Raw genomic sequence first — 15710 nt, 5'->3', positions numbered from 1 at the left:
CACTCCCTGTCCGCTCTGTCTCCCCCTTACAGAGCTGGGCCTCACACTGCCTGCCGTGCCTCAGCTAGAGGCTGTCTCTTCCCTGCCACCCAATCACTCCTGCCCTAAACACGTCCCCACCGCTCACCTCCTCAGAGGCCTTCAGCAACCACAGGGCCCCTTTTGGATGCAGCAGGAGTTGCCACTGTTGTGCTTGTGGTTACGGGAAACCATGAGGCCATTTTTGCATAAACAACCATTAAGCTAGAGCCACGCCAGCACACATAGAACAAAGTGATGGCAACAGAAAAACTTAAATGCAGCCTGACAGTGTGAATCGTGTTCATTTTCATCTGCTTGGTTTTATGTTTAAAAGTTACAACCTTTCAGGTGGCCATCCATGACCAGGTGTGTCTTCATTCAAGCCCTTTGACCAAAAGTTGAACAGAGCAGGCAAATGTGGGAGACAGCTCCCAGGTTCAATTTAACTCATGTCTACTGCGCACCCACAATGTTCTGGATCTGTGCAAACGCAAAATATGTCTATTCCTGCCCCAGTGAGCTCTTGCCTTGTGCCTGGAATGCCTTGTTCCCTGTGAACCCGAGCTGGTTTCTTGCGATCACTGCCTTCTATTCCAAGGAGCCATTTCCTTAATGAGGCGTCTTGAGCCTTTCAGGGTCCAGGGAGATGAGAAGTTGCTGAGTCTGGCTAGACTGTGAGTGATCATCCGTGGGAGGCCTCCTTGGAGTACCACAGACTCCAGCCTGTTCAACATCTTGATCCATGGATGAAATGAAGCCCTGGTGGTAGACATTTGGCGTGTTTACCTGGAAGTGTCTGTCCTGGAATTGGGTAGAAAGGCCTGTCTGCCACCACTGGGAGCTTCCCGCAGCTCTCTTGTCCACCCGAAGCCTGGGTCCTCGTCCTCAAGCTTGGCATGGGCTCTGCCAGGGCCGCCTGGCCAGTCACGGCGGGGATCTCTTACCCCAGGGACCAGTGCAGGCCCTTCCAGGTTAGGATGATTCCCTGTGTCCTTCAACAATGCATTGGCATTTTTTTTTTTTAATTGAAGTATAGTTGATTTACATTGTTGTGTTAGTTTCAGGTGTACAGCAAAGTGACTCAGTGATGTATATATATATATATATATATATATATATATATATATATATGTATTCTTGTGTGTATATATATATATATGTATTCTTTTAGATTCTTTTCCATTATAGGTTATCACAAGATATTGAATATAGTTCCCTGTGCTATATAGTAGATCCTTGTTGTTTATCTATTTTATATATAGTAGTGTGTATCTGTTCATCCCAAATTCCTAAGTTATCCCTCCCTCTCCCACCCTTTCCCCTTTGGTAACCATAAGTTTGTTTTCTATGTCTACGAGTCTATTTATGTATTGTATGGAATCTAAAAGAATGATATAAATGTCTCAGCTTTTTTTTCTTTTTTTAAAGATTTATTTTTATTTATTTAGGCTGTGCCGGGTCTTAGCTGCAGCACGCGGGATCTTTGTTGCAGCATGCAGAACTTTTAGTTGCAGCACGCGGGCTTCTTAGTTGTGGCACGCAGGCTTCTTAGTTGCCACATGCAACTCTTAGTTGTGGCATGCATGCGGGATCTAGTTCCCCAACCAGGGATTGAACCCGGGCCCCCTCCATTGGGAGCGTGGAGACTTACCCACTGGACCACCAGGGAAGTCCCCATGCCTTGGCTTTTTAACAACATGGAGAGCTGATACTTTTCAAGCATTTTCTATAGGTCAGATACTGGTCTAAGCACTTTGTATATAATCTCATTGAATACTCACTATGATATTATTATTCCCATGTTACAGATGTGGAAAGTGAGGTTCAGAGTGGCTTAAGTAAGTGACTAAGTTTATCCAGGGAGACAGAGGCGGTACCAGGATTCCAATGCAGGCTGTGTCCCCCTTGCCAGCCCCCTATGCCTTCCTGTTTTTCTTTCTTCTCTCTCTGCCCTGCTCATCACCTCTTCAACAAGCCTTTCTTGTGGGCTCAGATTCCTCTGAGACAGTTTAGGGCACATGGGGGTGGGAGTGGGACTAGGACAGGAATGATAAGGCCACCTTGCAGCCAGAGAGCTTGAGGCCGAGGAAGGCCCTGGAACATGGTGAGTGCCCAGCAGAGAACCACTGGCACATCTGCTCAGCTCAGCAGCCCCTGCCAGGGAGCAGCCAGGCCCAGCTCTGGGTCCCAGCCTTCCACCTGGCGACTCGGGGCCTTAGAAGCAGCCCCTCGAGGGTTGGTGTCCCCTTGCTGGGCCTCCTGAGGCCCACTCTTCCTGCGGAGTAAGGAAATGCGTTCTGTGGGTGAAGTCACACCCATTCTCGCCACTCTGCTCTGCTTAGGAATGATTTCTTGAACACTTTGGAGGAAAGAAGTTGGTGTGTTGTATGAGGGGAGGGGAACTGGGCGAGAGGACGGGAGAACTGGTGACCGGTGACCAGCTGGGGCCTTGGGGCAGTGTGGGGACCAAGCAGGGGACTGAACCTGTAGGTGCTGCCTGAGGGGTTGGGGCAGGGGCCCCACCTGCTGGGGAGGGCAGACACCATCCCTCAGTGGAGGGGACTGCAGGGACTGGAGCAGCAGCTGGGGCCTCCAAGGGGCCACGGGGCTGCCAGCTTCCTGGGGCAGGAAGTCCCAGCTGTGGCCAGAATCCCAAAGGGCTGAGAGCAGCTCCAGCCTGAGGAATGTGAGCAGTGGGGGAGTTTGGGAGGGGGCCCTTTCCTGCCTCCCTCACTTCTCTCTCTCTCTCTCTCTCTCTCTCTCTCTCTCTCTCTCTCGTGTGTGTGTGTGTGTGTGTGTGTGTGTGTGTCCTCTCTTCCACTTGCTCTGTTCCCTACCAGCGTCTATTCTTTGACCTCATGGTTTTTCTATTCCCTTTCTCTCTTTCCCTTCTTTCCCTCTTTCTCTCTCTGTAACCCCTCTCTCCTCCCCCCTCCCCTCTTCTTTTTCTCTCTCCCTCTCCCCCGTGCTCTCCTGTGGTCCCTGTAACTGTTTCCAGCTCCAAAGTAAATGGACTTGCTTGCAGGATGGCCAGACCTGGCCCATCACCTGGCCACCCGTTGCCATGGTGACTCAGATGCGGTGTCAGGCAGCAGCCTTGGCTATCTGGCAGACAGGGCATGAAGGGCTCTGATGAAGAGAGTGGCTGGCCCTATTCTTCACAGATCCTGAAGGGCTCACCCCACTGCCAGGGGCTCGCATGGCGGGGGGTTCCCCGTGAATGTGAGTTCCATGCTGGATACTATCAGAGGGGCTTGCCCGAGGGGCCAGTCACACTTGGGGTCAGACTGCCTGTGTGCAGACCCCTCCTGCCACTTTCTGGGGTCTGCTGGACGTAGGGGGTGAGAGGTGGCAAACAGCTCCAAGGAAGGAAGCTGCAGGGAGGCAGCTGTCAGTGGTGGAGGGGCAGGGGTAGCTGGACATGCCTGCGTCTGAGAGGGACCTATCTAGCTGTCCATGAGGTTTCCTCCCACTCCCCAAAGTTAAGGATTTAGAAGGTACAGTTTTCCGCTGACAGACAGCTTGCAGTTTCTGCACTGGTGGTGGCATCTCACTCCCTCACAGGCTGCTGGCCTTGAGCATCCAGTAGGACAAGTGCCCGGACCCTGGACTGTGCTGGGAGGAGCTCCTGATACCATCACTGTTTCCTGCAGAGGATGTGGGGGTCGATGGGGAGGAGAGCTTCCCTGAGGGCCCTGCCTGGCATGTGTGGGTAAGGAAGGGCCTGTGCCTGGCACTGATGCCTGGGATGCAGCAATAACTATCCTGCCTGTCAGACAAGAGAGAGGCAGTTACAGCAAAGTACCCAAGCAGACTCAGCCCTTGAGTTAAACACACTTGGGTTCAAGTCCCAACTCTGCCCTTTACTGGCTGTGTGTGTGTGTGTGCGTGCATGGGTGTGTATGTGTGTGCGCGCACACGCGCGTGCACCATACCCTTTCTGAGCCTCTGTTTTCCCATCTGTAAAATGGGAATAACAACAACATTTGACTATTAGGGCTGTGTGAGGATTGAAAGAGAAAAGGCACAGAAAATGCTTAGCACCACACCTGGCACATATTAAATAATTAAACAAGGGAGCACGATTGTTTTCATTCTCACTTGCATACCTACCCTTTCAGTTTTATAAAGGAGGAAGCTGGGGCCAGAGACATTTAAAAACTTGCTCACGTCCCATCGGTCGTAGCCCTGCAACACTCTGTGGGGACAGTGCCCAAACAATGCAGAGAAGCAGAGCTGAGGGTGAGGCTACTTTGAATCCCAGTCCCACACAGCCAGTCCCTGCAGGTTCCACCTCATTTTCAGGCCCCCTGCTGCGCCCGCTCTGCATAGCAGTGTCTCCCAGGTAACCCCTGTCTTGCTCTGTGCGGGGATCCACTCGGGCTGTCCTGTCCCTGTGGGCAGGCCCTTCGCAGACTCAAGAAGTGCTGGAATAAAAGGAGGGCTGAGCCACTGTGGTTTACAAGGCACTTTCCATACATTTCCTCCCATCTCCACATTCTGGTTTCCAGGAGTGAGAAGGCTGCTGGGGGAAAGACAAGTCTGATCCTGCCCGACTGCTTCGTCGTCTCCAGCCTCCGTCACATCTGGCAGCGCTTCACAGTTAGTCGGGTGCCCTCAGTTTCGGGATCTCCTTTAACCCTCACAAGTCTTGGATGGAGATGGGATGGGGATTGTCCTCACCTTCTCAATTACTTACTCAAGGTCTGCCCCACTTCAGGCCCTTTCACTTAAGACCTTGGACAGACGGCACCCACTGCCTCAGTTTCCCCGTTCATACCAGCAGGCAGTTGTATTTAATCTCTAAGCCCTTTTCAGTCTTGTGGTGAGGAGGCAAGAGCTACCTTGCAGATAGAAGCAGGAGGCCTGCACTTAAGCCCTGGCTCTGTGGTTTAGAGCTGCGGGACCTTGGACTTGGGACTTCTCTGGGTCCCCTGTGTACCTTGCCAATGATAACACCTCAAATGTTTCCTGTGTATCAGATGAGATAGGAATGGTTAAGCGTTCAGGAAATGCCCTCCCTGCCCTCTCTGGCCCCTGGCTGGCTCTTCAGTGGGGCTGGAGGAATTCTCCAGATGACCCAGCTGAGGGTAGGTATCAGATTTCAGACAAGCTATTTTTACCCTCGGGGAGTGGATGGAGGCAGGTGACGTTCAGACTCTCTGTTCTAGAATGGGGTGAAGGGGGGAAAAAAGAGAGGGAGAAAAAGGACTTCTTTGGTGGTCCAGTGGTTGACTCCGTGCATCCACTGCAGGGGGCACAGGTTCGATCCCTGGTCGGGGAACTAAGGTCCCACATGCCTTGCAGCGTGGCCAAAAAAAGAAAAAAAAAATAGAGTGGGGTGAAGGGGCAGGGCCTCTAGTGGAGAACTTCTCCTGACCTCATGGCCTGTATTCTCCCTGCCTACATAGGGTGACATCAGTGGGAATTGGAGACCCTCTGAACAAACTCATTCATTTGGTCCACGGTGAGCCAGGCTCCGTGCTGGGCCCGGTGGACACCAGGTGTAGAGAGAGAGGGCTCCTACCTGGTGGATCTTCGCATCGATGTCCACCAAATACTCCCACAATTAAATGAATGTTGTCACAATGGAGAGCATTTAGACCAGAGGTTCATGGGGCCAGGAGCATGAGGATGGCGGGAGAGAGAATGGAGCTGAGGGATGAGAAGGCCTTACAGAGGTGGAGAGGAGAGGGAAGACTGCTCCAGGCAGAGGGGATGCCGTGAGAAGAGTCCAGAAGTGGGCACTGGCCTGATGGGTATGAGGAACTGAGAGACGGCCAGTGTGGCTGGCGGTACGGGTGTGATCAAGACTGGAGGCGTGGCCGGCGATCTGCCGCGGGCCTCGTGGGTCTTGTCAAGAAAGTCCTCCCATAAGCCAAACACTTTCATGGTTGAAAAGAGTCTTGGAGACTCTCTAGTTAAATGCTCCATTTGACAGATGAGGAAACTGAGGCACAGGAAGGTAAAATAACTCATCCAATGTCTCCTGGGGGTGATGAGCTGATACAAATTCCATTTATATTCAGTTTTATAGGAAGGCACTGAACTGGAAATGCCTCATGAAGCTCTACCTCCAAAGGAGGCAGGCTTAGCTCAGAATTTCAATTATGCCCCCAACCCCACTTCCCTTCTTTAACAGATTTAGGGTCAGGGGCAAGATGAGAAGGTTGGAGACCCTCCCATCCCCCTCTGTCCACACTGGGAGAGCACAAGAGCTGGCTGTCAGAAGGGGAGTGCCCAGCGCCTGAGCAGCCTACCCCAGGCTGTGGGCTCTGGGTGGGGACTCAGGGCACTGGCCTCTGTTCTCTCCTCCGTCACTGACCGGCTGTATGATGTGGGGTAGTTTGCGTCCCCTCTCTGAGTTTCGGATTGAAGAATTTCTTCCACCTTCTCCATCTCCGAGGCCTATGGAAGTGCTATAGAGATATAAATGTGGGCTTTGGCTGGTAGGTCTGGGATTGTTTGTTTGTGGTTTTTTTGGGGTCGTGCTGCGTGGCTTGCAGAATCTCAGTTCCCTGACCAGGGACTGAACCCGGGTGATGGCAGTGAAAGCCCAGAATCCTAACCACTAGGCCACCAGGGAACTGCCCTGGGATTGTCTTAAACTCTGTCACTTCTCAGGTGTTCAGAAGCAATGTACTGGCTCTCAGCCTTGGTTTCCTCATCAGTAAAATGGGTAGAATAACAGTGTGTTGTAGGATAGATATGAGAATTACTGAAATAATACATATGGAAGCTCCTAGCGTAGAACTTGGTACATAGTAGGTGTTCAATAAGTGCTAACCAAATGAATGACATATAAGAGGTGCTTAGTAAAAAATAATGATTTAATTCTCTACCTTCCTCACCCCCAAATCTTGAAAAATGTCAAGTGCCAACACACCCTGTAGCTAGAAGTAAAATGAGGATGTGTGCATAGGGCGCTGGAGACCATTATTTATCTTCTAGAATGAAGGTATGATCTGATATATATGACTATCAAAAGCCTATGGAGGGCTTCCCTGGTGGCACAGTGGTTGGGAGTCCACCTGCCAATGCAGGGGACGCGGGTTTGTGCCCCGATCCGGGAAGATCCCACATGCCGCGGAGCGGCTGGGCCCGTGAGCCATGGCCGCTGGGCCTGCGCGTCCGGAGCCTGTGCTCCGCAACGGGAGAGGCCACAGCAGTGAGAGGCCAGCGTACCGCAAAAAAAAAAAAAAAGCCTATGGAACAGGCGACCGACGTCCTCCCAGTCCTCTAGCTGGTGTCACGGACGAGTGCATCCACTACTGTCCTTTATAGCCTTGTCTACTGGGAATCTCAAGGCCAAATGCAGTTCTCTATGGTAGCATCTTTGTGCACCTGGATTCCTAACATAATTGCTCCTCCCTTATTTTGTTCCTTAGCTCTGTTTGCATTATGGAGCCCTGTGTGTGTGCAGTCTGTGTGCATGCGCAGGCTACCTCAGAGCCTTTTCTGGGAAGAAGACAGGGAATAGACTTGAAGGGGTGTTTAGGAGGTTGACAGATGCTCCTGCCTTGCTGGTGAGAAAACCACTGGGAAGTGGCTGGTCGCTCTGAGAGCCTGGAGCCACCTTTGTGGGGACAGGGCACCAGCTGAGGCAGCTCCCTCACACTGCAGGAGTGCCTGGTTTTCATGAGGCCTGGCTGGCGGTGGGCCAAGGCACTTCTCCCTGCTGCCTGCCTGCCTTCCAGTCCCCACCCCCTGGGGAGAGGCCAGGCGGGAGAGTGGGGTGGGGGGAGCAAGGCCGTGTGGGGTCTTGCACCCTGCACTTGAATCCCTGCTCCACTATTGCTGGCTTTCTGAGTTCTCACAGAACCTCTCAAATCAGCTACTGGTCTTGCCTCCTCATGGGGTTGCTGTGAGCCTCTGGTGAACTCATACATGAGAAAGTACTATGTAGACAGTCTGGTTTGAGCTCTGTTTAGGTGTCTCCCAGCTATATTTCTGTAGGAAGCCCAAACTCAGTTTATAATGCTAACCTAAGTGCTCAATAAATGTTAGCCACGTGGCAGGCGTGTGCTAGATTTGAACACTTGATCTAGTTTAATTTCATCCCCATGATGACCCTGGATGTAGGTATTATAATCCCATTTTTACAGTTGAGGGAACTGTAGGTAGTCCACAGAGGTAGGCTGAGCAGCCTGCCTGAAGTCACACAAGTTATTTGTGGAACCGGACTTGGGTCCAGGCCAGGCTGATGCCCAAGTGCAGCCCCGTGTCATGGTGGGTGAGCTGAGCGGTCGCCCAGGCCAGCTCCTCCCCTCCAGGGTAGGTGGGCCTCCTCTGCTCTAGGCCTGCTCTTTGAGATGATTCTTTTTTATTTTTTTGGTTGCTTTGGGTCTTTGTCGTTGTGTGTGGACCTTCTCTAGTTGTAGTGAGCGGGGCCTACTCTTTGTCGTGGTGCGTTGGCTTCGCATTGCAGTGGCTTCTCTTGTTGTGGAGCACAGGCTCTAGGTGTGCGGGTTTCTGTAGTTGCAGTGTGTGGGCTCAATAGTTGTGGCTCGCGGGCTCTAGAGCACAGGCTCGGTAGTTGTGACGCACGGGCTTAGTTGCTCCGCGGCATGTGGGATCTTCCCGGACCAGGGCTCGAACCTGTGTCCCCTGCACTGGCAGGTGGATTCTTAACCACTGCGCCACCAGGGAAGTCCTTCAAGATGGTTCTTGAAGGCACTAAGATGTCTCTGCTGGCTGGTCTCTACGTTTTCCCGCTAATCATTGTAGGCTGCGCCCTTCTCCAGGGGTCTTCCGTGGTTTCTGGGGACTCCTTGGCCCCTCCCTCTGTCTGCACCCAAACAGGTACCTAGTACTTTCCCCACCTGCTTCCCTTTGCCCCGGCCACTCCCATCACTGGAGTCCCAGCTGTTCCTGCGTCTCCTTTCTGCTGTTCTGTAGTCCTCCCTGTACCTCAGATGGTCCTCGTCATCAAGTCTCAGCTCCTAGGCCGCCCTTGTCATCACCCTTTTCCTCTCCCATAGGCGTTTATTTGGCACCTGCTCTGTGCCAGGCCTGACTCTATCCCTGTTCTGTGGGAATGCCTGTCTGCTGGGGCAGGCGGCTCTGAATCAGTGACTGCACAGCTCGGTCAGTGCCGTGTGGAGACAGTAAGGCTGTGGGGGCCAGGGAGGCCCTAGCTCTCCCTGGGGAAAAGGCAGGGGGAGGTGCTGAAGAGGGAGGAGGAGGAAGCAGTCACTCGGCAAGTAGCGCAGGTGAAGGGATCCTAGGCAGAGGCAGTGCCCATGTGGCAGAGGAACGGAGGTGGGGTGAGAGCGTGCTCTGAGGAACCGAGCGTGGTCTGGAGCTGGGAGAGCAGCTGCGGGGACAGTGGCAGCAGCTACAGAGTAGGGCCTCGATCCTGAGAGCGGCAGGAAGCCATCGAGGAGTCTTGAGCAGGGGAGATGCCTGCTCAGGCTTGCTCTTCAGAAAAGTCTGTGTGGTCCTAAGGCACAGAACGAAGTCCCAGTTGCAAGGGCTGGGTCCAGCCTCCCTGCAAGGCAGGACGCTGTAGGTTGTGGTTGTCTAGTTGGTGGCTTTGGGTTTTGGAAAGATCCTTCTGGTGTTGCACAGAGGCCTGGAAGAAGGTGGAGAGCTACTGGAGGCCTGTGGACTGGCTGTGGAAATAACCCAGTGAGTGAGCAGTGCGGGGGCCTGAACACATCAGGGCAGGGGGGCTAGACTGAGAGTTTAAGGAGGTTGGGTCACTGAGACTTGGCTACTTGGGGGAGGGAGGAAATCCAGATTAAGTCTGTAGTGTAGCCTGTTGTTAAATTGCCCAGAAGGAGCCCTGGCCTAGGGGGCTTTACCAGGACAAGCCTTTCCCTCTGTGTGCCTCAGTTTCCCCAGGTGTGAAGGGATTGAGCAAAGTGGCCTTTCTTGCTCTGACCCAGCAGTTCTGTCCCATGCCTCTGGCTGAGGAGCAGGGACACAGAGACCACAGTGTAGCCAGCTGGGGCCTAGTCTGGGATTATCAAATCTGGCCGGGTCTGTTGCGGCTGGAAGCCAGCCCCTGGCATGGCTACCGTCTGAGAGCGCATGTCCCTGGCCCTTAGATGCCCTCTCCACCTTCGTGCAGGCTCTGTCCTCCCTGTCAGCTGTCTTGGCGCAGCCTGCCTGGCCGCCCCAGGCCCTAACTCTGACCAGGGCCTCTGCTCTCCCCGTGACTGGCCCTGAGAGGAATGGCTCGGCTCTGGGGCCCTATTGGCAAAACCCTGCCTGGGCTACACACGCCCCTGCCTCCCGGGCTGGATGCCTGCCCACCATGGGATTAGAAGGAGGCCTGGCCTTGCCTGCCCTGACGTGGCAGACTGCCTTGGAGCCCAAGGAAGGAGTTGTAGTCTGAGAGGCTGTGCTTTGCCTCCCTGCGCGCGCTCCAGCCCGGGGGCTCTGCACTCCTCTCTTTGAGGGAAGTGGGAGCACAGCACAGTGGGGCTTGCTCCTTAGCTTGCCAGGGGGGAGTGGGGTGGGAGCTCAGCCCTGCTCAGTGTACAGTATTTCCTGCCTGACAGGTAACCGGGCTCCTTAGCTTCCTCATTGGAAAGCTCAGCTGGCCTTGCCAGAGCCCTGCAGGACTAGATCCCAGAATCCTGGCATCAAGGGTGGGATATCTTGAGGACTGGCAGTCTCCCCCTGCCCCTGCCTGGTGAGTGACAGATGAGGTTCAGGAGGGGAGGGGCTTGCTCAGGATCACATAGCACATGAGGGGCAGGGCTAGGATTTGAACTCAAGTCTGCCTCTAGACATTCCATTACAAACCTTTGATGAGGTCCTACTGTGTGCCAGGTACTTCTTTTTTAAAAAATTTAATTAATTAATTAATTTATTTATTTTCTTCTTCTTTTTTTTTTTTTTTTGTGGTATGTGGGCCTCTCACTGACGTGACCTCTCCCGTTGCGGAGCACAGGCTCCGGACGCGCAGGCCTAGCGGCCATGGCTCCCAGGCCCAGCCGCTCCACGGCATGTGGGATCTTCCCGGACCGGGGCGCGAACCTGTGTCCCCTGCATCGGCAGGCGGACTCTCAACCACTGCGCCACCAGGGAAGCCCTAAAATTTTAACTTATTTATTGATTGATTTTTGGCTGCATTGTGTCTTCGCTGCTGCGCACGGGCTTTCTCTAGTTGCGGCGAGCGGGGGCTACACTTTGTTGCGGTGCATGGGTTCTTATTGCTGTGGCTTCTCTTGTTGCAGAGCACGGGCTCTAGGCACGCGGGCTTCAGTAGTTGCAGCACGTGGGCTCAGTAGTTGTGGCTCACGGGCTCTAGAGCGCGGGCTCAGTATTTGTGGCGCATGGGCTTAGTTGCTCTGTGGCATGTGGGATCTTCCCAGACCAGGGATCGAACCTGTGTCCCCTGCATTGGCAGGCGGATTCTTAACCACTGCACCACCAGGGAAGTCCGTGTGCCAGGTACTTCTAAGCATAAGCACTAGAGTAGGAGCTTCGCAAAGGATTGGCCCAATTTCTATTATATGCTCAGTGTTTGGGGGAGGGTCCAATACAGAGGAGGTGCTCGGTGAATGAATGAGTGAATGAATGAATGAACAAATGGGTAAGGCAAAGATCCTGCCTCCAGGCATGTAGACTCCAATGGATGGGACTTTGGCTTTGCACAACAGGAAATAGGAGGCTGGTGGGAGTGGGTATGGGCTAGGTGGGAAGCAGAGAGGATTGGAATTCAGATGTCCTGACTGCTGGTCTAGGGCTTTTTCCAGCCTCACTTTCCTCATCTGTAAAATGGGGTAAACGGTTTTCACCCTCTGCCTGCCTCGTGAGTATCCAGTGAGGCAGTAGATGAGAATAGGCTTTTAAAGCAGGGACATTGTGCTGGGGGGGCTTCCCTGTGTGCACATACAGAACCACCCAGAAACTCCACATGCTCTGCTTTTCTTCTGCCCCCTTACCCTCTGCATTTTCCCTCCCCCATTGCCCTAGCTTTCTCCAGGGCTTCTTTCTGGAATGTTCTGCCCAGAACCTCTAGCCATGGGAGGGGTTGGGAAGAGTGTGGGTGAACGGAGTCTGCCTGCCTCCTTGCTCTACCGTCTCCCACACCCAGAAAGCCAGCTACCCGCATCCACATCCAAGCAGGCCCCCAGTGCACACCCGGCCGGAAATGCCTTGGCAGTGGTTACCATGGTGACGGGTCCTGATGCTTGGACTGCAGCGGCCTGGGAGCTGCCTGCAACAGCCTGGCAGCCTGGCACCCGCAGGCCCCCACCCAGGTTGCGAGCTCCTGGCGCAGCTGCCCTCCTCTCTCTCCTTTCGGTCCCTAGCACTGAGCCTGGTACCCAGGGACTCTTGGGAATGAGCTGCCTGTCTGGGAACCCACAAGCTGTTCTGGGTCAGACTGACTTGGTTCAAATCCCAGTTCTGCCTCTTAGGGGGTCAGTGACCTAAACAAGTTAACTCGGTGTGTTTTGAATTGACTGAATTAGCTACGGGATCCTTGTGAAGGGAGTTATCCAAAGGGTATAGACTCCCAGATTGAGACCCATCCTTGCCCCAAGCCGTCACTGCCCACATCCTGCAGCAGTGGCAGGGTCAACATCGGGTCACAGCGCTCTTTGCTGCTGAATCCGCATCCAGGGCCCTAGATTCCTCATCGCGGACCCCAGGAGGTCCTGCAGGCTGTGTACTGTGATGGGTAGGACCTCAGACTCTGTGGGTCACAGCTGGGCTTGGCACTTACTAGGGCTTCAGTTTCCTCAACTATTTTTTTTTTAATTGAATTTGTTACAATATTGCTTCTGTTTTATGTTTTGGTTTCTTGGCCACGAGCCCCGCCCCCCGCCCCCCCCCCCCGACCAGGGATTGAACCTGCACCCCCTGCATTGGAAGGTGAAGTCTTAACCACTGGACCGCCAGGGAAGTCCCAGTTTCCTCATCTTTGAAATGAAGATAATAATGTACCTCTTTCGGAGGTTTGTTGTATGGATAACATTTGAATTAGTACTTGTAAAGTGCTTAGACGAGTATCTGATACTTAATAAGCACTTTATAAATGTTAGCGGTGACTTATCGTCACCACAATTGGCATTGGCCGTGAAAATTGGAACCCCTATGCCCGTCCCTCCTGTCATTTTACTCACGCAGGCAGGCGTCCCCACCTCTGTTCACAGTGTCATGAGAGAGATAGGACGGCAGTTTGGCTGCCCTTCCTCATCCCGCCCCATCCAGGGGACTGCTAGGCACTCCCCACCTCTGCTGCCTGGCGAGTGAGACAAGCTGGGCCCTGGGCAGAAACTCCTCCTCTAACTCATGAGTTTGAGGACTTTCTCTGCTGGTTCTCCAGCTGGCAGCTGTTCCAGCCCTGGTCGGGATCAGCCAGCTGGTCAGTGACCGCTCAGAGCCCTCCCAGTCAGTAGAGCTGATGACGGATGCGCACCCAGCAGAGATGCTGCTACTGATGTCATCTGAAGAATGAGGGGCCCAAGGAAGGGGCTCTTATAGGATGAAATAGGAGCAAATCCCCAGGCTTGACTGCTGTAGGGCTCACTGGGCCTCCCTGAAGAGTGAGGGGGAATCTTTCCAGAATGAAGGAGAATCTGAGGCAAAATTTGAATAAGCTGGCCCACCAGCTGAATTAATTCTCGGCTGCATCCCTCTCTCCCAGCCCCCTCCTTCGGGTCCAAGGTTATGTTAACACAGAATTGTTGGCCAAAAGGACGCTGGGCATAAGGGCATCCAGAGAGCCCCTGGGGGTCTGAGACCCTGGGCTGGAAGGTGGTGGCCACTCTTGGAGTCGGGGGTCTTATGGCGGGTGGCCCTGGGGTCTCAGGGACTGGCAGATCTGGGAGACCCTGCTGTGAGCTGACCACCTCATCTGTTCCCCAGGGCCTGGCCTCCGTGTTCTCCAACCGTGCATCCCGGAAGTCGGCCTCACGCACTGAGAACAACAACATGGCAGAGGATGAGGGCTACCGGAACCCCACGGAGGTGCAGATGAGCCAGCTGGTGCTGCCCTGCCACACCAACCAGCGTGGCGAGCTGAGCGTCGGGCAGCTGCTCAAGTGGATTGACACCACCGCCTGCCTGTCCGGTGAGGCCGCGCCCGGCACAGCTGCCCTCCCAGCCCCGGCACCACACACCCAGAGGAGAGGCCCCAGTTTTCAGAGACGGTTGCCGTCCCCAAGTGCCACCCTCCTCCCTCATCCCAGACTTTGCTCAGGCTGCTCCACCTGCCTGCGATGCCCTCTTCAAGTTCTCCATGCTCAGCTCGGGCCCAGCCTCTTGCCCGGAGGCCCCCAGAGGTCTGAGTACTATAACCTGAGGTCTGAGTACTATAACTTAAGGTCCCTGCTCTGACACAGCGCGGCCTTCAACGTGGCTGCTCCGAGGCTGGCTGTGAGCAAAGCCTGTGGCATTGAGTAGAGTTGAGTGGAGCTGGATTGAGCTCATTTCGTTGCCTTTGGTGCCCCAGTATTCTCCAGCCCACAGGGAGTTCACAGTCTGATGGGGGGGCCAGACAGGAGACTGACTGCCCCCCAGCACTGTCTGATGGGAGCTGGGAAAGGGAGGTGGAAGCAGGGCTCTGGGAGAACAGACCAGAGGCTCTGCCCCAGCCCTGGGGGCAGAGAAGGGATTCTAGGAGGACTAAGGCCTGGGAGCACAGTCCTCAGAGGAAGAATGACTCAGCCAAGGAGACGAAGGTGGGTGAGGTTGACTGGACAGGGGTACGGGCACTCTAGGAGGTCAGGAAGTGGAATAGCATGGCGTCATCATTCATTCATTCGACAGCTGCTCATTGAGTATCTCCTGCGTGCCCGGCACTGCTCCAGGACTGGGGCACAGCAGTGAATAAGACAGGCAAAAATCCTTGCCCTCAAGTGACATGCAGTCTAGCAGGAGGGAGAGGCACTAAGACAGACGAAACCCAGATACGTAAGACAGGGTCAGGGTGTTGTAATCACGGTGAGGAAAGTAAAGAAGGGTGGGAGCACGGGCGAGGAGGCAGGCCTTAGCTAGGCGGTCTGACGTTTGATCAGAGGCCTGGGTCATGGGGAGGCTGCTAACACGTGCTTTCTTCTCCTGACGCCAGCGGAGAGGCATGCTGGCTGCCCCTGCGTCACAGCCTCCATGGACGATATCTATTTTGAGCACACCATTAGGTAAGTGGCCCCTCCTGCCCTTCCTTTTGGCCTCCCCATCACGAGTCCAGAGCCCTTCCCCCATCTACTGCCTGCTCAGCCTGTGTGCTGCCTGGAACCTGCCTCAGCTGACTGAGGGCCTCTGCAGATGGAGAGGGGGCAGCCTTTGGTGAGCAGTGACCCGTCTCGTCTGCAAGGTCTCTGGGACGGCGGTGGGCTGGCAGCTGCCCTGTAGCTGGCAGCTCCCTCAGCCAGGCCTGGAGCTGGGTGCTGCTGAGGCAGTGTCATGGGGTGCTGTGTGACTTTGGGGAAGGCAGTCTCTCTCTCTGGTCCTCAGTTTTCTTATCTTCCAAATGGAAGGGGTTAGACTTAATCAGTGAATTCCTTTTTGAGCTTGGACATTCTTGTGGGTCATTGGTCATCAGACTGTAGGGAGGTCCCTAGATAAGGTGCCTTGGCAGAGCCTGACCCAGAAGTTTGGACCATTCAGCCTCTGCTTATGTACCCCCAGGGATGAGGAACTCATTACCTCCTGGTTTTTTGGGTTTTCGGGTTTTTTTTTTTTTAACTGTCTGTACTGATTAGAAGACTCTTCATTACACGGTG

General features: G+C 54.2%; 1 protein-coding gene across 2 annotated transcripts in view; it reads left to right on the top strand.

Moving 5' to 3' along the window:
* The window catches only part of ACOT11 (acyl-CoA thioesterase 11), a 52870-nt gene that overhangs the window by 16855 nt on the left and 20305 nt on the right, over positions 1–15710 (top strand). For both annotated transcript variants that reach the window (XM_029229637.1, XM_029229636.1), the window contains exons 2-3: positions 13852–14056; positions 15056–15125. In XM_029229637.1, coding sequence (XP_029085470.1) covers positions 13918–14056; positions 15056–15125 — 209 coding nt within the window. In that variant the 5' untranslated portion in view covers positions 13852–13917. The remainder of the gene's footprint in view (positions 1–13851; positions 14057–15055; positions 15126–15710) is intronic.

Source organism: Monodon monoceros, unplaced genomic scaffold, assembly GCF_005190385.1.
Source record: "Monodon monoceros isolate NGI ecotype Baffin Bay Population unplaced genomic scaffold, NGI_Narwhal_1 Super_Scaffold_18, whole genome shotgun sequence".
In the NCBI taxonomy this organism is placed as follows: Eukaryota; Metazoa; Chordata; class Mammalia; order Artiodactyla; family Monodontidae; genus Monodon; species Monodon monoceros.
Note: the sequence above shows the minus strand (reverse complement) of the source record. Positions and strands in the feature narration are given on the sequence as shown.